Source organism: Cherax quadricarinatus, chromosome 28, assembly GCF_038502225.1.
Source record: "Cherax quadricarinatus isolate ZL_2023a chromosome 28, ASM3850222v1, whole genome shotgun sequence".
In the NCBI taxonomy this organism is placed as follows: Eukaryota; Metazoa; Arthropoda; class Malacostraca; order Decapoda; family Parastacidae; genus Cherax; species Cherax quadricarinatus.
This window is the reverse complement of record NC_091319.1, coordinates 24,040,081-24,062,679: the sequence shown is the minus strand read 5'-3', so window position 1 is coordinate 24,062,679 and position 22,599 is coordinate 24,040,081. Positions and strand designations below refer to the sequence as shown.

The 22,599-nt window shown below is 44.7% G+C and overlaps 1 protein-coding gene across 10 annotated transcripts in view; it reads left to right on the top strand.

Annotated features, from left to right (window-relative positions):
* The window catches only part of LOC128693168 (uncharacterized), a 587,947-nt gene that overhangs the window by 461,290 nt on the left and 104,058 nt on the right, over positions 1 to 22,599 (top strand). For all 10 annotated transcript variants that reach the window (XM_070089473.1, XM_070089477.1, XM_070089479.1 and 7 more), the window contains one exon: positions 8,570 to 8,813. In XM_070089473.1, the coding sequence (XP_069945574.1) occupies positions 8,570 to 8,813 (244 nt within the window). The remainder of the gene's footprint in view (positions 1 to 8,569; positions 8,814 to 22,599) is intronic.

Here is a 22,599-nt window from a genome sequence, read left to right as displayed (position 1 = left end):
GTACCTGTGTCTGGATGCTCAAACGTGCAGACACGACATCAGGATAACTCGTTGAGAGACGGATGCTTCTTGTGTAGGGTGATGAAGTGAAGGTGACTTCATACCTCTTCCTCCTTCTCTCCAGGCAAACACAACTGCTGCAAGCACCGCTGTCACCATTTATAATGGGGGTTATTTGGTAGCTGTAGAGCGGGTAGTTAAATGATATACTTCTTCGGAGGCTTCTTAGTTTATTGACAAGTAGTGTTGGGTTACACAGGCTTGTGTGTTTGTGCCCATGGCCCGGGCAGGGCCATCCCACGAGAGAGAGCTGGGAGTACTTGTGTCTTGATGCCAGGCCGCTGTGTGAGTGAGAGTGAGGCAAGTCTGGGCATACTGAAGTGGCAAGGCCTATAGATGGCAGCACCTGAGTGGCGCGAAATATGAACTAAGCTGGCAGACAGCATGGGCTGTCTGTGCAGACAGTACAGGCTGTCTACATATATACACACACATATATATAATACTGCGACTAGCCAAGGACTTGAACCCATGTTGTTATGGCCCGCCTCATGGTGAGCGAATATATAAAGCCACGGGGGCGGAAATCTCAAGTACTTTCACACTTCTCAGTGCGTCATCAGGAGCTGTGCAAAGTTGCAAGGCAGCAGCTGAAGGAGTGAGGGGAAGTTTTCCTGAGAGCGCAGTGCGGGCTTGCGGCAGGTGTACACTTCACATTTATTGAAGAAAGCATTTCGCCTCTAGTGGTTTCCTATAATACTTTTTCTGAACTGTACACTAGTGTTCTGTTTCCACATATTTGAAATTGACTGTGTGCGTGTGTGTGCGTGTGTGTGTGTGTGTGTGTGTGTGTGTGTGTGTGTGTGTGTGTGTGTGTATATACACCTATTTGTGGTTGCAAGAATCGAGTCATAGTTCCTGGCCCCGCCTCTTCACTGATTGCTACTCCGTCCCCTCTCTCCCTGCTCCATGAGCTTTATCAAACCTTTGTGTGTGTGTGTGTGTGTGTGTGTGTGTGTGTGTGTGTGTGTGTGTGTGTGTGTGTGTTTTGGGTAACTGCACTCTAAGTTACTCTACCTTGAACCGCTCAGTGAGCCTAGTGTACATACGACGTACACCCACTGGTACCCACTTCCTCCACGTACACTTGACGTCTTCTATGTAAAACAAGTTCACTTCTCATTCACCTTAGCCACTTCATTTATCAGGTTTGCACCCATATCCACCCCCTTCTAGCCCATATCACTCTTTCCCTCATTTCGCCCCTGCATTATCCCCTCCTCCACCCCGCCAACAATCGCAGCTCCCCCAGAGTGCTCCACGCCCACCCCTATCCACCCCCACTCTCTCAAGGCCATGGCGTAATGTGTATTACTGTATTGTGATTGTTCCTTGCCCCGCCCGCCACTACACTCCCACAATTACCTTGCCAGCAGACGGAGTCCTCTCCTTCCTGTCTTGTCCTGCGTACGTACCCGATTTCCCAGTTTTAAATAAATCTTTATATTGACTTCTATTTTGGGTTATCCTGGGTAATCTACACATGTTGCTATGTATGGTAATTTATGGAACTATTTATGTGTACCTGAACAAACTTGTTTATCTGCTTCACAAAATTAACTGTGAAGCAGTGCAGAAATTTTAATGATATGAAAAAAAAAAAGGACTTGGAATTGTTGGATTTGGGAGCCAGATCTGGAGGATGACTTTTCTGGTAGACTTCAAACTTTGTGTTGACTGGGTTTATTAAAAAAAAAAACATGGCTTTCACCTTGAGCTGTGTTAATTTTAAGTTGCAAGTTTTATTAAGTAAACTGGTTTGTATATTATAACTGGAGAATGACTTTTCTGGTCGGCTTCAAACTTAAATCCTGGTGCATATTAATTGGAAATAACTTTCTATTGCATTTAGTCTTTGTACTTTTCAGTTTTATATTTTTTTTATTAAACTGAATTTCCAAAAACATAAATGTTTTTCTTAGAGGATTGTAGAGAATTTTAATTAAAATAGAACTGGAAAAAGAAATGTTGGAAATTCGTTTTGTGATACCAGTATTTATTTTCTCGAGTTTAGTGAGCCCTTAAATATTACAAGACTTGATGCCAGAGCCGGTACAGTGTTTTTGTCTGCCCGTCGTTTATAATTTCAGAACATCATATCTGATCGGCTTCAAATTTTCAAGCCTGGTCAACCATTGCTAGTTTAGTTCTTTATTATGCACCCCATACCCATCGTGTGGGCGATAGAAAGATTGCAGAGATACATAATGGGTCCAAGGACTGGACCGCAAAGTTTGGCAGCTGAACAATTACTAGGTGAAGGTTCGTGGAGCAGTTGATATGTGCTGCTGCCCTCTGCTCGGTTTTGTGTAAACCATTCCCAAAATTAGTTCCATAAGATAACTTTAGAACCCTCTTTTGATCGTTTTCAAAATTTTAGCACGGGAGTGTCCAGGTGTCATTTTGGCACTTGTTAATTTCGATATTCTTGTTTTTTACATTGCCTTGTTTTTCCTTGTGCTCATGTGGGACTCTTGACCTAAGGATATCTCCAGTGAAAATAGGGGAGCTGTGAGTACAATGAGAGAAAACTCAATAAGTGTTAAGAGACCACGACTCTTCAGCATCCTCCCTTCATGCATAAGGATTACCAGCAGTCCCCTAAATGTCTTTAAGAAAGCACTCGACAGATACTTCAAAACAGTTCCTGATCAACCTGGTTGTGATAGGAAAAGAGTGAGAGATAGTACTGTACCTTGTGGAACAGAGCTTTTTACTATGGCAGCCTCTTATTTAACTGTTTGCTATTACTCTTCATGTTCTCCTGGATAGAAAATTAAAGATCCATCTGTCCATTTTTCCAGTTATTCCCGTAGTACGCATTTTGTGCGCTATTGCATCATGAGTGCATTTGTCGAAGGCTTTTGCAAAATTCTCTGCATACTGCATCTAGATTCAGTTTGTCCTGCAGTGCATCCAGCACCGTCATAGTGGTCCAATAGTTGAGAGAGGGGCGACCTGCTCTAAATCCATGCTGCCCTGGGTTGTTCAATTGTTGGGAATCCAGGTGGTTGGAGATATTGCTTCTTAGAACCCTTTCAAAGATATTTATGATGTGGGACGCCAGAGCTATCAGTCTATAATTATTTGTTGTTGCTTTGCTGCCTCCTTTCTGGAGTGGGATTATATCCGTTGTTTTTAATGACTGTGGGATGACCTGTGTGTCAAGGCTCCCTCTCCATAACATACTAGAGGCATGCGTTAAGGGTTCTTGCCGTTCTTGATGAACACGTGAGGCGTTCACGAGCCTGAGCCTGAGCCTGAGCCTGAGGCAGAGTGCGTGGACATACTCTCAGTGGCTTTTTCAAAGTTCAGTGGTGCTAGGGTTGTCATGAATTTTGGAGATGTTGACACGATTTTGGGTCTCCATAAACAAAAATTATTCGGACTGTCAGTCTTGTCTGATTATCATTGTCTGATTAGTAGTGTTAATGGAAGGTTTGAATTAGTTTTGGGCTGCGTGTGTCATTATTTATCATGTTTATTGAAGAAATTGGGATATTAGTTTCCAGTGGATTATTTACGAATACCTCTCCTGAGTTGCTTCACGTCGTCATTTCTGATATTTACCTGCACCACAAACTTGTACCCTACTCTGCATTATTTCGTTCACATGCATTGTGGTACAGGACACGGGAGTTTTGCAGTGCCGGGATATCTTTTTCGGATCGTGTAGCGACCGGATACTTATATTAATGTTATTTTTATTATGCATCACGCGATAAATGAGATTTTTGGGGGACACCTGACACACAACACACCTGTTTGGATAGACGGGTGTTGCTGTTTACTGTTTAGAATTATACAAGTATTCTGTCTCCCCTTCAGGACTCTGTCCGTGTGATGTTTTAAACGTTTAAGAAAATTTGTAATACGAAGCTCCAGCTATCCATCAGCGTAACATGACAGACTGACACCTTCCCGGGGTGTGCTGGCCACTCCCCTGCCCTAGAGAAGTAATGTTTTTTTTATATGTTTAGCAAAATTATTTCAATTAACAGTGTGCTGGTATCTTATTCTATACGATTATGATAGTTGTGTACATAGCAACAGCAGTGTTTTGCCGAGTTGTTTACATAGTGGTAGTAACAGTAATATGTTGCTACTGTCCTACTCTGATGGTTACATAGGCGTTAACCTCTGGCCCATGCCTGTCTACCCCCTTCTCTTATTTACCTCTCCCCCTCTTCTCTTTCCCTTTTTCATCTGTCCCCCTTTTTTTGTCTCCCCTTATCAGTTTACCTCGCCTTCCATCTCCTTCCCTCCCCCTTCCTTACCCTCAGTTCCCGCCCCTCCCACACTTCTGTTCTAACCCTAGTTGCCCTCCCTCTCTCCCTTCCCCTCCTCTCTTCCTCTTATCTTTCCATTCCTCTCTTCCTCTTCTCTTTCCACTCCTCTCTTCCTCTTCTCTTTCACAGTCTTCACAAAGGCAAGTTTGAGCAGCTTTCACGGGCGTGGGAGAGGAGGCTTCAAGACGAGATGTTGGGTGTGCTGGGTGGGTGGGGTGGGGTGTGTTGGGTGGGTGTTGGGTGTTATTGTACTCCAGTGTTTACTCTCACCTGTCTGTTTACTTCATTCCAGCTTGCTCTTACCTGTGTACACAATCCTTTCCTCCCTCTCACTTGTTCTCACGACTCCCTCTCACTCCTCCTCACCTTTCCCTCTTACCCCTACCTCTTACCCCTCCCTCTTACCCCTCCCTCTAACCCCTCCCTCTTACCCCTCCCTCTTACCCCTCCCTCTTACCCCTCCCTCTTACCCCTCCCTCTTACCCCTCCCTCTTACCCCTCCCTCTCATCCCTCCCTCTCACTCGTCTTCGACTTTCTCTACACACGTTCACTCATGTTTTTTTATTTGCCTTCATTCTTTTTTACATTTGTTCCTGTTTACTGGTCTGCTTCCTTGTTCCCACTACTGCTCCTGTTGCTGCTGCTGCTATTGTTGTTGCTGTTGTAGCTGTAGCCGCTGTTGTAACTGCTGTTGCTGTTCCTGTTGCTGCTATAGATGCTGTTGCTGTTTTAGCTGCTGTTACCGTTGTTCCTGCTGTTGTAGCTGCTGCTGCTGCTGCTGCTGTTGTTGCTACTGTTTCAACTTGCTGCTGTTGTAACTATTGTTGCTGCTGCTGTTGTAGCTGCAGCAGCAGGAGCGGCAGCAACAGCTCACCCTGGCATGGTTGCCTTTGGTTCAGTCGCCTCAGAAACTTTCCTACTTTCTTGAATAGTAAGTACAGCTCCATTATTTGTCTTCTCTCTTCCCCTTGTATCCTTAATTTCTCCCCTCCCCACGTGCTCGGCCACCTTGCTTCCCCCTCCCCTCCCTCGTGGTGCTGGTGGGCACCTTGCCTCCTCATGGTGTTGGTGGGCACCTTGCCTCCTCATGGTGTTGGTGGGCACCTTGCCTCCTCATGGTGTTGGTGGGCACCTTGCCTCCTCATGGTGTTGGTGGGCACCTTGCCTCCTCATGGTGTTGGTGGGCACCTTGCCTCCTCGTGGTGTTGGTGGGCACCTTGCCTCCTCGTGGTGTTGGTGGGCACCTTGCCTCCTCATGGTGTTGGTGGGCACCTTGCCTCCTCATGGTGTTGGTGGGCACCTTGCCTCCTCATGGTGTTGGTGGGCACCTTGCCTCCTCATGGTGTTGGTGGGCACCTTGCCTCCTCATGGTGTTGGTGGGCACCTTGCCTCCTCGTGGTGTTGGTGGGCACCTTGCCTCCTCGTGGTGTTGGTGGGCACCTTGCCTCCTCGTGGTGTTGGTGGGCACCTTGCCTCCTCGTGGTGTTGGTGGGCACCTTGCCTCCTCGTGGTGTTGGTGGGCACCTTGCCTCCTCGTGGTGTTGGTGGGCACCTTGCCTCCTCGTGGTGTTGGTGGGCACCTTGCCTCCTCGTGGTGTTGGTGGGCACCTTGCCTCCTCGTGGTGTTGGTGGGCACCTTGCCTCCTCGTGGTGTTGGTGGGCACCTTGCCTCTTCGTGGTGTTGGTGGGCACCTTGCCTCCTCGTGGTGTTGGTGGGCACCTTGCCTCCTCGTGGTGTTGGTGGGCACCTTGCCTCCTCGTGGTGTTGGTGGGCACCTTGCCTCCTCGTGGTGTTGGTGGGCACCTTGCCTCCTCGTGGTGTTGGTGGGCACCTTGCCTCCTCGTGGTGTTGGTGGGCACCTTGCCTCCTCGTGGTGTTGGTGGGCACCTTGCCTCCTCGTGGTGTTGGTGGGCACCTTGCCTCCTCGTGGTGTTGGTGGGCACCTTGCCTCCTCGTGGTGTTGGTGGGCACCTTGCCTCCTCGTGGTGTTGGTGGGCACCTTGCCTCCTCGTGGTGTTGGTGGGCACCTTGCCTCCTCGTGGCGTTGGTGAGCACCTTGCCTCCTCGTGGCGTTGGTGGGCACCTTGCCTCCTCGTGGCGTTGGTGGGCACCTTGCCTCCTCGTGGTGTTGGTGGGCACCTTGCCTCCTCGTGGTGTTGGTGGGCACCTTGCCTCCTCGTGGTGTTGGTGGGCACCTTGCCTCCTCGTGGTGTTGGTGGGCACCTTGCCTCCTCGTGGTGTTGGTGGGCACCTTGCCTCCTCGTGGTGTTGGTGGGCACCTTGCCTCCTCGTGGTGTTGGTGGGCACCTTGCCTCGTGGTGTTGGTGGGCACCTTGCCTCCTCGTGGTGTTGGTGGGCACCTCGCCTCCTCGTGATGTTGGTGGGCACCTCGCCTCCTTGTGGTGTGGGTGGGCACCTCGCCTCCTTGTGGTGTGGGTGGGCACCTCGCCTCCTCGTGGTGTGGGTGGGCACCTCGCCTCCTCGTGGTGTGGGTGGTGCTGTGTGGGCAAGGATAGAGAGGGCAATACAGGTGTGAGTGTGTCCATGAGAGGGAGGAAGGTAACCTAGGAAAGCTGTGATGGAAGGTCCCCTCATGGAAGGTTCCTTGATGTTGGTGAGGGGCTCTTGATTTAGGGAATTGGATCTGTGCTCCAGTTCCCCGAATTAAGCCTGAGTGCCTTCCACATCCCCCCCCCCTGGGCGCTGTATAATCCTACGGGTTTAGCGCTTCCCCCTTGATTATAATAATAATAATGTGATGGAAGGCGAGAGGGAAAGGAAAAGTGTCTTGAAAGGGTATGTGTAGTTGCGAGTTTTTCATTTATGTACAGTAGTGAGCGTATTAATTGGGACAGTGATGAATTAAGGCATTTATTTGAAAATTAATGTTTATTTGACAAATACATAGCATTGTTATGGCATATAATTGATTTAATAAGAGGTATGACTACCCTTTGCTTTCATAATCATTGCTACACACTTTGACACAGAATCGACCAATGTTGAACACATTTTGGCAAGTTCTTCTCAATTGGATTGAAGTCGGGAGAGTTTCCAGGCCAATTTAGAACGCTTAGCCTAATCTCTTCGAAGAATGTCAGCATTTTTCTGGAAGTGTGGCATGGAGCAAGATCCTGCTGAAAAACTGCCTTCTCCTTCAGGAAAATATCCACAATGGGAAGCAAATTAGTTGCCAGGATTGCCTTGTATTTGTCATTGCTCATCGTTCGCTCAACAATAACGAGCCTTCCAGGGGCCTTTAGCAGTAAAACTGCTCCAAAACATCTTGGGTGGGTGTTTTGGCGCTTGTTGAATATATCCATTCCGAAGAGGTTCGCCTTTGTTCCGTCTCACTACCACTGATCTGTACCCGGGTACTTCAAAATGCGCCTCATCTGAAAATATACATCTTTTCCATTCATTTGTCGTCTATCCCTTACGATCGAGTGGCCGCCACAAGCTATTTTCTCTTCGTAGCAGCAGTCAATAATTGTTTCTTTACCGGCTTTCTGGCAGTTCTGCGAACTTCAAGGAGCCTTCGTTGAACAGTTGAAAAATCAGCATTTACGCCTGCTGAAGCCAGATATATCTGTTGATTTTTGCTGGTTTTCTTGAGATCCTTACTCTATTTCTTATAACATTGTCATCGCGAGGTGCTGTCTTTTCTTCCACATTTTCCTTGATGCAGCGCTCCACAATCACCAGTGTCGTCAGCTCTCTTCAGAATCCGACTAACAGTTGACTTTGCTAGGCTCAAATTTTGGTGATCTGTCTGTTACTCAAATCAGCATGTTTTCTAAGAGCTACAGTACTTGCACGCTTCCTTGGTGCAACATCCATCATGAATTTTAGCAGTAATCGTGAATTGGAAGGGAGAATTTGGCAAAACCACATTTACTCATGGAGCACGCTTGGAGGAATAGCCTTACAGAACTGCTGTAGCACTAACAAGAGTCGCAGGGTAACACCACAGCAGGAGGGTTGCCAGAAGTCGGTAGCAAACTCTTCTGAAAAGAAAATAACTCTAACACATATTATGAGATAATCAAAATTTACTGTCCCAATTAATTTGCACACTACTGTACCTGAAATATACGAAGAGGGGAAACACAAAGGTACGGATCACAAAGCTGCAGTAGTAACAGGTCTTGATAGTTTGATAAACTATTTGTTGTATAAAAGTCGACTAATCTTGTCCTCTCTCTCTCTCTCTGACAGGTGTTCACATCGAGAGCGTCAACTCACACGGGCAGACACCGCTCTTCTGCGCCTCCTTTGGCGGTGACAGTGAGGTGGTGCCACTGTTACTACGGCTGGGTGCCAACCCCAACCGTCGGTGTGGCCTGAAGGGTGCCACCCCCGTGCATGGTGCCTGCTACCGTGGCTCTCGTAGGGTGCTCCGTCTGCTGGTGGATGCTGGTGGTGACCTCGAACTGACTGACAATGACCACCAGACTCCCAGGTCAGTCTCACGTGTGTGTGTGTGTGTGTGTGTGTGTGTGTATGTATACTCGCCTAATTGTGGTTGCAGGGGTCGATTCAGAGCTCCTGGCCCCGCCTCTTCGCTGGTCGCCACTAGGTCCACACTCCCTGCTCCATGAGCTTTATCATACCTGTGTGTGTGTGTACTCGCCTATTTGTACTAGCCTATTTGTGATTGCAGGGGTCGAGTCCTAGCTCCTGGCCCCGCTTCTTCACTGGTTGCTACTGGGTCCTCTCTCTTCCTGCTCCATGAGCTTTATCAAACCTCGTCTTAAAACTATGTATGGTTCCCGCCTCCACTACGTCACTTTCTAGGCTATTCCACTGCCTGACAACTCTATGACTGAAGAAATACTTCCTAACATCCCTTTGACTCATCTGAGTCTTCAACTTCCAATTGTGACCTCTTGTTTCTGTGTCCCCTCCCTGGAACATCCTGTCTTTGTCCACCTTGTCTATTCCGTGCAGTATTTTATATGTTATCATGTCTCCCCTGACCCTCCTGTCCTCTAGTGTCGTCAGGCCGCTTCCCCTTAACCTTTCTTCATAGGACATTCCCCTTAGCTCTGGAACTAACCTTGTCGCAAACCTTTGCACTTTCTCTAATTTCTTGACGTGCTTGATCAAGTGCGGGTTTCAAACAGGTGCTGCATACTCCAGTATGGGCCTGACGTACACTGTGTACAGTGTCTTGAACGATTCCTTACTAAGGTATCGGAACGCTGTTCTCAGGTTTGCCAGGCGCCCATATGCCGCAGCAGTTACCTGGTTGATGTGTGCTTCCAGAGACATGCTCGGTGTTATACTCACCCCAAGATCTTTCTCTTTGAGTGAGGTTTGCAGTCTTTGGCCACCTAGCCTATACTCCGTCAGCGGTCTTCTGTGCCCTTCCCCGATCTTCATGACTTTGCATTTGGCGGGGTTAAATTCGAGAAGCCAGTTGCTTGACCAGGTGTCCAGTCTGTCCAGGTCTCTTTGAAGTCCTGCCTGATCCTCATCTGATTTAATTCTCCTCATTAACTTCACATCGTCTGCGAACAGGGACACTAATGAATCTAACCCTTCCATCATGTTCACATATACCAAAAATACCACTGGTCCTAGGACCGACCCCTGTGGGACCCCGCTCGTCACAGGTGCCCACTGTGATACCTCATTACGTACCATGACTCGTTGTTGCCTCCCTGTCAGGTATTCTCTGATCCATTGCAGTGCCCTTCCTGTTATATGAGCCTGATCCTCTAGCTTCTCCACTAATCTCTTGTCAGGAACTGTGTCAAAGGCCTTCTTGCAGTCCAAGATGATGCAATCAACCCACCCCTCTTTCTATCATGTCTTACCTCAGTTACTTTATCATAAAACTCCAGAAGGTTTGTGACATAGGATTTGCCTTCCATGAATCCGTGCTGGTTGGCGTTTATACTCTTGTTCCGTTCCAGGTGCTCCACTGCTCTTCTGATAATCTCCATAACTTTGCATACTATACACGTCAGTGACACAGGTCTGTAGTTTAGTGCCTCTTTTCTGTCTCCTTTTTTAAAAATGGGTACTACATTTGCCGTCTTCCATACCTCAGGTAGTTGCCCAGTTTCCAGGGATGTGTTGAAGATTGTGGTAAGTGGCACACACAGCATATCCCCTCCCTCTCTAAGGACTCAAAGGGAGATGTCCGGTCCCATTGCCTTTGAGGTATCGATGTCCCTTAGCAGCTTCTTCACCTCCTCCTCATTTGTATTTATGTCATCCAACACTTGTTGGTATATTCCTTGCTGGTGTCCCCATCTGGTCTGTCCTCCCCAGAGGCCTTCCTGTCTCCACTGTAAATACTTCCTTAAATCTCATGTTGAGCTCCTCACATACCTCTTGATTGTTTCTTGTGAGTTCTCCACCTTCCTTCCTCAGCCTTATCACCTGGTCCTTGACTGTTGTCTTCCTACTAATGTGGCTATACAGCAGTTTCGGGTCAGACTTGACTTTCGACGCTGTCGTTTTTGTACTGTCACTGGGCCTCCCTCCTTATCTGTGCATACTTGTTTCTGGCTCTTCTACTAATCTCCTTATTTTCCTGGGTTCTTTGCCTCCTGTACCTTTTCCATTCTCTGGTGCACTTAGTTTTTGCCTCCCTTCCCCTTCGGGTAAACCAAGGACTCGCTTTGGTCTTCCTATTATTTCTATTTCCCTTGGGAACAAACCTTTCCTCTGCCCCCTTGCACTTTGTTGCTACATATTCCATCATCTCGTTTACTGATTTTCCTACCAGTTCTCTGTCCAACTGAACCTCCTGCAGGAAGTTCCTCATACCTGTGTAGTAGTCCCTTTTATGGTTTGGCTTGTCCTGTTCAATTCCTGTTACCTTGTCCACTTGTGACTCTACTGTATATTCCAAACTCAGAACCACGTGATCGCTAGCTCCAAGGGGCCTCTCGTAAGAGATGTCCTCAATGTTTGAACTGCTCAGGGTGAACAGAAGATTGTCTTGCTGGCTCATCCTGCAGTTCTGTGGTGGGTTATACATCACTCCATTGACTACTTTATGTTCTCCAGACTGAATTGTACCTATGTAGTCCCTTTCTCCAGTCATGTCCATGCCTTACATTTCCTTAAATCCCCATCGGTTTTTTATGAGGTGCGTGTGTGGAGGGTGGGGGGTCTCTCATTTCTGGGGAGGGAGGGGCATTCACGAGTCGAGTGTGGGTGGGGAAATGGGGAGAGTAAGAATATTCAATAGGTGAGGGCGATAAAAAGGGAAGAGCATTCAAAAGGAGTGGAGAGGGAGCAGAATCCCTCCCTCCCTCCCTCCTTCCTTCCATCACTCTAGGATCACCTCACCAAGATGGCTGCTGTAGATTGATATCACAAGTTCTTGATTGAGATGTTCGCGATTCAGTAAATAATAACAGATTCAGGCTTGGCTTGACATGTGAAAGTCTTGGTTTGTTGCAAGACCACGTTGGTCAGGCTGGTTATTTGTTTAAAGCCTGTCGACACAGGAGGGTCATTAAGGACTGGATGTTATCAGTTCACCACCCGTCAAGTGTACTTTAATCCCTAATGTGGGATAATTGGGATTAAGGTCAACTCTGCGTGCTTGTATCTTGAGAGATACTGGGAGCAATATATGCAAATTGTGCTGACAATGTTGATTGTTAGTGTGAGCACTTACTGTGTAAACACTGTGCTAACGACCTGGTTGTCATGTAAGAACATTTTGTTGACAACCTTGGCTGTCATCATCTTAGAACACTGTGCTGACTACTTTGGCTGTCACGTGAGAACACTGTGCTGACAACCTTGGCTGTCGTCATCTGAGGACACTGTGCTGACAACCTTGGTTGTAATGTTGTGAGAACAGTGTTCTGACAGCCATTGGCTGTCATCATGTGAACACTGCTGACAACCTTGGCTGTCATCTTGAGAACACTGCTGACAACCTTGGCTGTCATCTTGAGAACACTGCTGACAACCTTGGCTGTCATGTGAGAACACTGCGCTTGATTCCCATCAATTTCTAGCTCAAGAAAATAACAAAACTCGCAGACAAATCACTTTTCACAGATTATAACTAACGGCGTAAATGAAGTGTGTAACAATTACCAGTATCGCCGAGTGCAACCCAGGTGTGTGACACACGTGTTTAGCGCTTTAAAAAATGTATTCGTAATCACGTATGTGATTAAGTCCTGGTTGAAGGACTTAATGGTTTGGGATATGATGATGACGCAGCAAGGTAGGGAATTCAGTCATGGGTCAGATCGTGGATTTGTTTGTAAATACTCGCATGAGTGAGACCTTACCTTTATTACCCACCTCCTCACCCCCCACCCACCATTTTTTCAACATTCCGTCCTTACTTATCCTCCCTCCTCCGCCAGCTTACCAAACCTCTGGTTCAAGAACCTCGATCGTAACCTAACTCGCGGGTACAGGATCATCACGTCCACAGTACACTTCGAGATCCACAGAAGTAATGCAACTTCATACTAACTTTTGAACTCTATACACCGTTATAAAATGTCAGTAGTGTAAGCCAGTGAACTTGTGTTTACAAACAACTTAGAGGTAATATGTAACGAGTTAAATAACTAAATTACGAATAATGGGACAGTACACCAATAGAGGTAAAAGTAGAGAATAATATGGTATCAGCTTGAATGATGAATCCATTATTTGCAATAAGCTACAACCGTGAGTGAGTGCACAGGTAGACTAACACAACACTGAAGAACATGTAGTGAGAACCAGAGGAAAAAATACTGTAAACTAGAATTTGAAAGGAAAATTGCGCACACACACACATACACATCAAAGTTAACCGCGAAGCATTCGTTAAATGTGCCAGGGGTAAGAAACAAGTGAAAGTAACGATTGGACTTACAGCAAGTCTTAACTTACAGAAGTAAACAAGTGCAGTGCGCACCACAATCTTCAATTTTATTTACAGCTCAACGCTAGACAAACTCAGACCGCGACAACTTCATCAAGCTTGACACTAACATTAAATTTCGGTTCAAATTAGCAACTCTGTCATGTTAAAATTGCCAGAATAATTGAACACTAACAAATTCAGTGTGATGGAAGAACTGTGGAAGATGATGAGAATGACTTACCTCATTTCTCCTTATCTTTCACCGTTTTTCTCTGTTTGGTGGTGAAGAAGACACTGGCTGGCGACGTTTCCTCAATAAAGATTTCCAAATTTTGCAACAGGTTTCATTCTTCAACTTGTTGCTTTACTAATCCATTATTGCATCAACTCTAAACCGACAATAAATCTGGATTTCATTATCAAAGTAAAATAAACTTTATAAAAAATAGTTTCCAATTGGCGCAGAAAAAAAGTGATATTGATATATTTTGTAAGAAGCTCTTGTTTATATAGAGCATTTCCGGCAGCCTTAAAGTTACTCACATCTACTTAACATGTACATTATGATGGAATTTTTGGAAGAAAAACTCGTTAGAAATTTTAGTTAGACAATAGGCTTTAGCCTCAGTGGAGGTTGTTAGTGGTGGTCAAATGGAAATGCTGATACTAATCTAAATTTCAGTAATACTGTGCAGTATATATAATAAACTGACGGTCCAGAGAATGTATAACATCTCAGGCAAAACTTATCCTACGCTACACTTAAAATTAACTGGGTAATTCATAGTAAAAATCACAATAAGGAGATACAGTGGTTTAGCAGAGTGAGTGGTACTAGTGACTTAAATTGTAATTCAAATATGATGAGACACTATTTTTCTGATTATATGTGGGTGTTGAAGGATGGCTGGAAGAACAACTGGAAGAAACACATCAGGATTCAGGTTTTGTTTACATAGTGTTTTGTTGTGGAGATCACATGAAGGTGGTAAGATGCTTTTTTAACAATAGCGTTGAAGCGATTGGCAGGGACCTTTAGAATCTTCAGGCAGGGATTCCATATTTCAGGGCCTTTTAATGCTCGGTGAGCTTTTACACAGGTTGAGTCGGACACTGGAGATGTCGGAGAGATTTGTCTTGTGTTATGCCTGTGTGTTGTGTTGCGGCTGTCGAGGAAGAGTCTCAGAGGGTTCATTTCAAGCAAAAATTAGTATTTAAGTAGTCAACAGAAGATAAATGTTAAACATATGTTAAGTAAAACATTGTTGGAACATCGATAATTGTTGTCGCTGCCCGGGCACTTTGTTACCGTCTTATTGAGTCGACACGAATTGTCGAATACAAGATTTTACAACTAAAGGCGCACACGAACGAACGCGCGCGCACACACGTACACACGTACGTATGCGCGCGCGCATGCGTACGTGTGTGTGTACCTGCGAGCAGTTAACAGAAAGGCAAGTTTTTAACCATAAATTTACTGCACGAAACGCACAAATGATTGACACTTGATAACCTGGTCTATTCATGGTGTCTATCTTTGATAATTCAGAGACAGGCAACATAACTTGTCTTCATTACTAAATAAATGACGAGTGTCTGAGCACTCAACCTGCTTTACCTTAGGCAGTCACGACTGCCTTTTAAGACGCTCCGGTTCGTAGCCGGAGCAAACTCTGAGATGAGGATACACCTAAAACAAGATACCAATCACTTTAACTTACATCTAAAGGCCTAATTTATAAGCATAATTTCCTTAACACACACGAACCACGATACGGGAGGGGATGGAACTCGCGGCAGGCGAGTCGTAAAACTCCAGACCAGCACGTAAGCCACTGGACCAGCTGGCTACACTAAGATTCATCAAATTCGGTGTATTTATACACCATAGGGAGGTTAACATGGGTCCCACAGCCACACTGGCGGGAGATACATCTGTAAAAACTTGCATTTGTGGTCACAGTGGGACCCATGCTAACCTTCCTATGGTGTATACCTAGTTGGATGAATCTTATTGTAGCCAGCTGGCCCAGTGGCTTACACGCTGGCCTGGAGTTTTACGACTCGCCTGCCGCGAGTTCAATCCTCATCCTTACCGTGGTTTGTTTGCAATCATGTCATTACGATTTCGTGAGTCACCTGAACACCACTACTGAACGATGCCGTAGCTCGGCTTTATTATGCTACCAAGTCAACATTTCCTAAATATTACTTGGATATATTGTGTGGGATGTGTGTTATGTTAAACATATAGATAAAGGTTGTAAAAGATGTAAACGTGTTAGGGTGTTGGAGAAAAGTGTCTGATTAAAAGATAACGAATTTGACACGACGTGGGAGTTGTCACTTTTCTTTTTTTTTTTTTTGGTCAGTGACACTGTGCTTTTAGGAGATTCTAAGAGAAATTTGCAAAGGTTGGTAGACGAATTTGAGAGGGTATGTAAAAGAAGGAAATTAAAAGTTAGCATGGGAAAGAGCAATGTGATAAAGCAGAATAAAAAATATGTATAGACAGTGAAAGGAGGAAGTGGTCAGAGACTGATGAGTAAACTTTACGGAGGATTGTTTATGACAAATGAGGTGAACCATAAAATTGACGAGGGAAACAAGACGAGTGGTGAATGGAGGCATCTGTGGAGACAAAGAACTTATCCATGGAAACAAAGATAGGAATGTACCAGAATATAGTGGTAACAGCACTGTTGTATGGGTGTGAAACATTGGTTTTAAATATTGCATTGATGATGAAGGTCAGTGAAGATGTCGTGTTGGAGAGCAATGTGTGGTGTGAATATTATGCAGAGAATTCATAGTTTGGAAATTAAAGAGGTATGGGGTTACCCTGGGGGCTGAGTAGGGGTTGTTGAGGTGGTTTGTACATTGAGAAGATGAAGCAAATTGGGTTGGGTGGGAGGGTATATAAATCTGGGATGGAGAGAAGGACGGGTAGGGGCCATTCTAGGAAAGGTTGGAAGGGAAGAGGTTAAAGGAGGTTTTGAGTGCTGGAGGCTTGGACATCCAACAGATCCGTACGAGTGAGTGCGTTATATAGGAGTGGAGGCAAGTGATTGTTTTGATTTGATGTGCTGTTGGAGTGTGAGCAAGGAAATATTTATGAAGGGATTCCCGGAAACCAGTTAAACTGCGATATCTCCCATTTTGTGGGAAATACGGTGCATGCACTCTCAAGGTAGGGTGAGAATATTTCATTTAAGAGTGTCGTCTAGGCTGTGATGTTATTACGCGTCTGGCAAGACAGTGATTGAGTGATGATGAGTGTTTCCTCTTTTTCGAGTCGCCCTGCCTCGGTGGGAGACGGCCAGGGTGTTAAGCAAAATTCTTAATCTATATTATTTAAGAATCCAAGGGGGGGGGGGGTGCCGTCTCTTCCCTCCCCCCCTTGACCCATCAGAGGCTACGGCTTATTGTCTACACCCATACTCAGACATACTTGTGACATACATGTGACTCGTTTCCAGGGTTCTATTCTCTAAGCCTAGCCTGAGGTTAGGCTTTCTTCTTGATTGTGATTAACCAAGCCTTTGCTACTAGTGGTCCTCAGGCCCACAACCACACAGTTTGGTTGATCAGGCACTTGTCGAAGGGTCTGGTTTCAACTTGAAAGCGTCTACCTTTGTTGGGAAATATTGTTGTGTGTTGGTAATAGGTTGAAGAATCCTGGACCACGAATGTTGGCAGTGTTCTCTGATTGTGTCCATGGTGCCCATGATTTTTCACTAAGTTTGTTTTATGTTTCCTTGTATATGTGTCACTGAACACGGACCTGACCTGTTGATTGTACTAAGAAGTTATCTTTATTCTTGTTCATAATTTTACTTGCACTTGCCTCCGTTTTATTCCTGGAAGACAGAATATTTTTACTCTTTACAAATTTTATAACTCATGTTTTGGTTGTCGTCCAGAAAACTAGAACTGACCGTCCTGTGAATCTGTGAGTGTCAACACAATACAACCTGTTTATAACCTATGAAAAACACCCTGCAAATATTGTATTCAGCAACATTATATATCCTGGCTGTGTTGACTGGTCTAGTGAGCATGAGTACCCAGGGATCATTCAGGGTATGTATAATAATCGGGTTTGTGTTTGGATCTGGTAACGGGAATGAATGATAAAGCTTCGAAAGCGTCATGTAGTTTTATGGTTCTTGGTACACAGGCAGTGTGTTATGGCGGCCCAGACGGCCATGTCTGCGAGGGAGAGAGAGTACACTTGTTATCTCTAGGTTATTAGGTACGTGAGTGAGAGAGGCATGGCGATGCAGGCTCAGCTCAGTAGGCCTATATGGCCCAGTAAATGTCAGCACTAGTGACACGAAATATAAAGGACGGCACAACGCGAAATATAAACCCCAACTGGGTATACATATTGTAACAGTGACACCTGCAGTGATGTCAGCAGCAGTGACCATGATGTAGGTAAATGGTTCAGAGAACCGACTAGTTCATAAATTAGACACCTGTGCAACACTTGGGTAACTTTATTTAGGAAATGTTTCGCCACACAGTGTCTTCATCAGTCCAATACAAAAAAGAATGGCGAAGATCAGAAGGAGATTGAGGTAATCAGTCCCTCAGCCTGGAGTCGATGTAATCAAACCATCAATATTGATAGACTGATTACATCGACTCCAGGCTGAGGGACTTGATTACCTCAGACTCCTAATCTTCACCATTCTCCATTGTACTGGACTGATAAAGTCGCTGTGTGGCGAAAAGTTTCCTCAGAGATACCCAAGTGTTGCACATGTCTAATTTATTAGCAATAACCGTGCACACTCTACCTCCTCAACCTCTCATGTTGAATATCCATGACCATTCATCAACATGACAAGGTAATTCTACTCACCCAATTTTTGCAGCCAGGAGTGTGGCCAGAGGGAGTGGCAGGGCGGGGAGTGAGCTTTGTGCTACACTATTCTAACCTCAACTATCTGAGGTTACCTACCCACGGGCCGCATGCGGCCTCCGGGATAGTTGAGTGCGGCTCTCTAAACCTATTACAAAGAAACATAACATTACGGCATATTTATTAAATCTATGGGTAAATCTAAATAATATTAAAAAAAAAACGCACAACACAATCCTGAATAAGATACATGTGAGTGCTGTGAAAATTATTTAATTTAAAAAGTGGGAAAAAATTGCGAAATTAAATGTATTTTTAGCTCGATATTAACAATTATCGTAAATCTGGGACGCTGGCATTTGTCATGAGGGTTTGTTGACAACCACATGACGTTGTGTTGTCAGTCACGTGGTCACAACCACCACACATGATCACAATGTTGTCACTGTCACGTGGTCACATCCACCACACATGATCACAATGTTGTCACTGTCACGTGGTCATATCCATCACATGATCACAGTGTTGTCACTGTCACGTGGTCACATCCACAACACACGATCACAATGTTGTCACTGTCACGTGGTCACAACCACCACACACGATCACAATGTTGTCACTGTCACGTGGTCACATCCACCACACATGATCACAATGTTGTCACTGTCACGTGATCACAACCACCACACACGATCACAATGTTGTCACTGTCACGTGGTCACATCCACCACACATGATCACAGTGTTGTCACTGTTACGGTGCCATGTGTTATGTATAGTTACATATATATTTGACAGCGTCAGCAGAGGGTACAGTGAAGGAAGGAACACTGAATGTAAGGAGGTACAGTGATAACAAGAGAGGCACAGTGTAGGCATGAAGGTACAGTGAAGGGAGGCACAGTGTAGGCGTGAAGGTGCAGTGAAGGGAGGCACAGTGTAGGCGTGAAGGTACAGTGAAGGGAGGCACAGTGTAGGCGTGAAGGTACAGTGAAGGGAGGCACAGTGTAGGCATGAAGGTACAGTGAAGGGAGGCACAGTGTAGGTGGGTAGACTCAGCAAAGATATCAGTGAACGTGTTAATGGGTCAGTAATAATTTTTAACGTTGCTGTTAAAAGATGGCTGGAACAAAACTATTTACTTCAAAGAAGAGGATAATGTGAGAATGTTGTACGTTGAGTGTGACAGATGCGATTGTAAATAATGTACTCATAATAGTGAATGACTCTTGAGGCAAACTGAGAAATGTGTCAAGCGAGAGTGCGAGCAACATGGCAGGAAAACCGGTGTAGCTGCAAGAATTGATGAAAATGTATTGAAACTGAATGTTGAACTCTCCTCGCAACTAAACAACATTATACACCAGCAAGCGTTGTGCAGTAAAATTCTCTGGTTAGAAAACGTAACGAGTATTGTGTCCAGTGGGAATTTTTTCCAGACATCACTGTTTGAAACCTCGCCGGGTTGAAAGCTTCTTGTGTGGGATTAATGCAGAATCTTGGTGTGTGTTGTACCATGCTGAAGTCAGGTGGCTGAGCACAGGTCGGGTTTTTAAACCATTGTTTGTTCTGCGTCATGTAAGTAACAGTTTTATTACTAAGCAAGAAATAAGCCAAGAAACATTTTCATTTTTTTTTTTGACCCCGGAATGGATTTGCGATTTAATTTTGAATAATGTAACAGAGCATTTGATGAATTTGCATCTAAGGTTGCAGAGTAAAGGAAAACTGGTGTGTGACGTGTATGCTAAAGTTTGAGGATAAGATCAATATATTTGTGAAGCAGATCAATGTAGGTAATATTTTTTCACTTTTTTTCCTTCTGTAAAGAACTCTCATTTAATAAGGGAAAGAATTCACAGATCCATGTGGAAAAATACAGTGAAGAACTCGAGGTGCTGCAAGGTGATTTCAAGAAAAGATTTGATTATTACCAATAACATGTACAAGAGAAAATAATATTTCATAATTAATTTGAGCTTCACCAGATGACTCGAGTGAAACATTGCAAATGGAACTTACTTGCAAGCCGGTGGTGACACTCAGAGATATTTGCAAGGAAAGCAGCAATCTGCTGAGATTTTATACAAACCTTCGTGACCCACTCGTAAGCCTGTAGAAGTTTGCTGCAGTTGTGTTCAGCGTCTTCGTCAGTACGTGAGTTTGTAAACAAACTGTTTCAAGGATGAAAATTGTAAGAGCTTCGTGCAAGACATATTGATGAACATTTCCACAAGCTTCTCTCATACAGTTCTCTCTACTAAAATACAGCCACATTTATCACGTTAACACTACATAAACATGTAATTTTAAGTATACTGTTTTTATATGTTAATATTAATTCATATGTGAATGTGCATTAATAAACTTTATATTTAATTGTACATTTTTTTATAGTGTGATTGCACATTTTCAAATGTGATGTAGCTTTTTAATGATGATTCTCATTTTTCTTTCATTATAATATAAGCTTTACAGTCGCCGTCTGGTTGAATCCTCCCTTATACACAACTTTCCTTGTATGAATCTTAGTCCTGGCTTTGTCTCTGTAGATGCCTTCCTCTCCCATTATATTGTTAATTGCTCCAAACTTCAGAACACCCGTGACTTTACCCGATTCTTTTTTTCCCTTCTCCGTCTTCCCCTTTCCTCTTTCTCATTTGGGTTTCCTTTCTTCTGCCTTGGGTATTTGTTCTTTTATTATTCACCCCCTCCCTCTGTTTTCTTGTTCCTACCCTCTGTGGGCCCCTAGCTCTCTTGCAGTGCCCCTCTTTCTTACTATCTTACTACTACTACTACTACTACCACCACCACCACCACCACCACTACCACCACTACCACCACCACCACCACCACCACCACCACCACCACCACCACCACCACCACCACCACCACTACCACCACTACCACCACTACCACCACCACCACCACCACTACCACCACTACCACCACTACCACCACCACCACCACCACCACCACCACCACTACCACCACTACCACCACCACCACCACGTCCACTACTACTCTTGCTCCCGTCATTGTCTGCTGCCCTATATATACTCCTTCTCTCCTTTCTGTTAGTGTGACTTTGCAAATGGTCCAAGACGGACCGAAACGTCGTCGTAAGCTCCTCTCTTCGTAAGCTCCTCTATGTGCAGGTTGTGTACTTATTTCTCTCTCTCTCTCTCTCTCTCTGTCTCTCTCTGTCTCTCTCTCTCTGTCTCTCTCTGTCTCTGTCTCTCTCTGTCTCTCTCTGTCTCTGTCTCTCTCTCTGTCTCTCTCTCTCTCTGTCTCTCTCTCTCTGTCTCTCTCTCTCTGTCTCTCTCTGTCTCTCTCTCGCTCGCTCGCGCGCGCGCGCAAATCTTAATGAAAAATTTTGTTATAAAGGTTTTAGTCACTGTATTTTCCCTTGCAGCAGTTTTTATGGTAAATAAAATGTTAATAGTAATACTTTGGCTGCGTCAACCGCTATTTCAAATTTCTTTAATATCAAGGATATAACAACTTTTTAATTCTTACAGTTATGCCTTAAAACTGCTATGATTAATATTTAATGACAGTATTATTATTTACTAACTAGAGAGACCATGTAAGACTGGGTCAGGCACGTGTATATGGAGTCCAGCGAGGAATTCTACACCACTTGGCAGGTTAACAAGAGGATCAAGTGGCCTGCAGTCACGCCCACTCGGTGTTTGGCGCTGCGCTTTTTTTTTACACAAACGTTTTATGCTAAAATGAAAGTGTTTATAAGTCTTATTAGAGGAAGTAGAAGATCACTCGACGGTGCTACAGGAGACGAACATTCCTGCTTCAAGACGTCAACACACCTCCAGACGTATTGACAAAGGCTTTATGCACCTGCTGCCTCTGTTTATCTAGCAGTAAATAAATATCTGGGAGTTACTCTGCTATTGTAGCCTTCAATAAATCCATCATACCACAACTAAATAAATGAAAAGATAGGCTGAATTCTCTCAAAGCTGTTGCTGGCTACAACCCTAACTATGGTGCTAATGTGAGAATAGTGTATATAGTATATATTAGGTATTCAACTGATTATACCTCACTCGTGTTCATATTAGATACGGAAAATTCCCTCCGGTCCTTGGAGATGATGCAAAACGAAGCAAACAAAATTATTTGTCTGTCCTGAAACCACCAGGATTCTTAATATGAGGAAGAAGCTTGGTGTTCCTAGTATCAGTTAATGTATTATTAACACTGTACTTTGTATCAGAATGTTAAGAAATGAACCATGCATTGTCACTATAAATCTTACTAAATGTCTAGAAGTAAATACACACACATTTAAATGTGTTGCGAAAGTATTCACGAACTGTGTGACCTTAGACAACAAGAGCATTTCACCCCTCCATGGAAGTTGCGTTAATTACTAGTAATACCTTCCTTAAATCTCTTGCAAAGGCAACTGTTCAAGAAGAAATTTATCTCCCAACTGTTAGTAACAATATATCACAAGCTGTATATAGTGATGGAGGTAACCGGGAGTATACTGGCATCTGT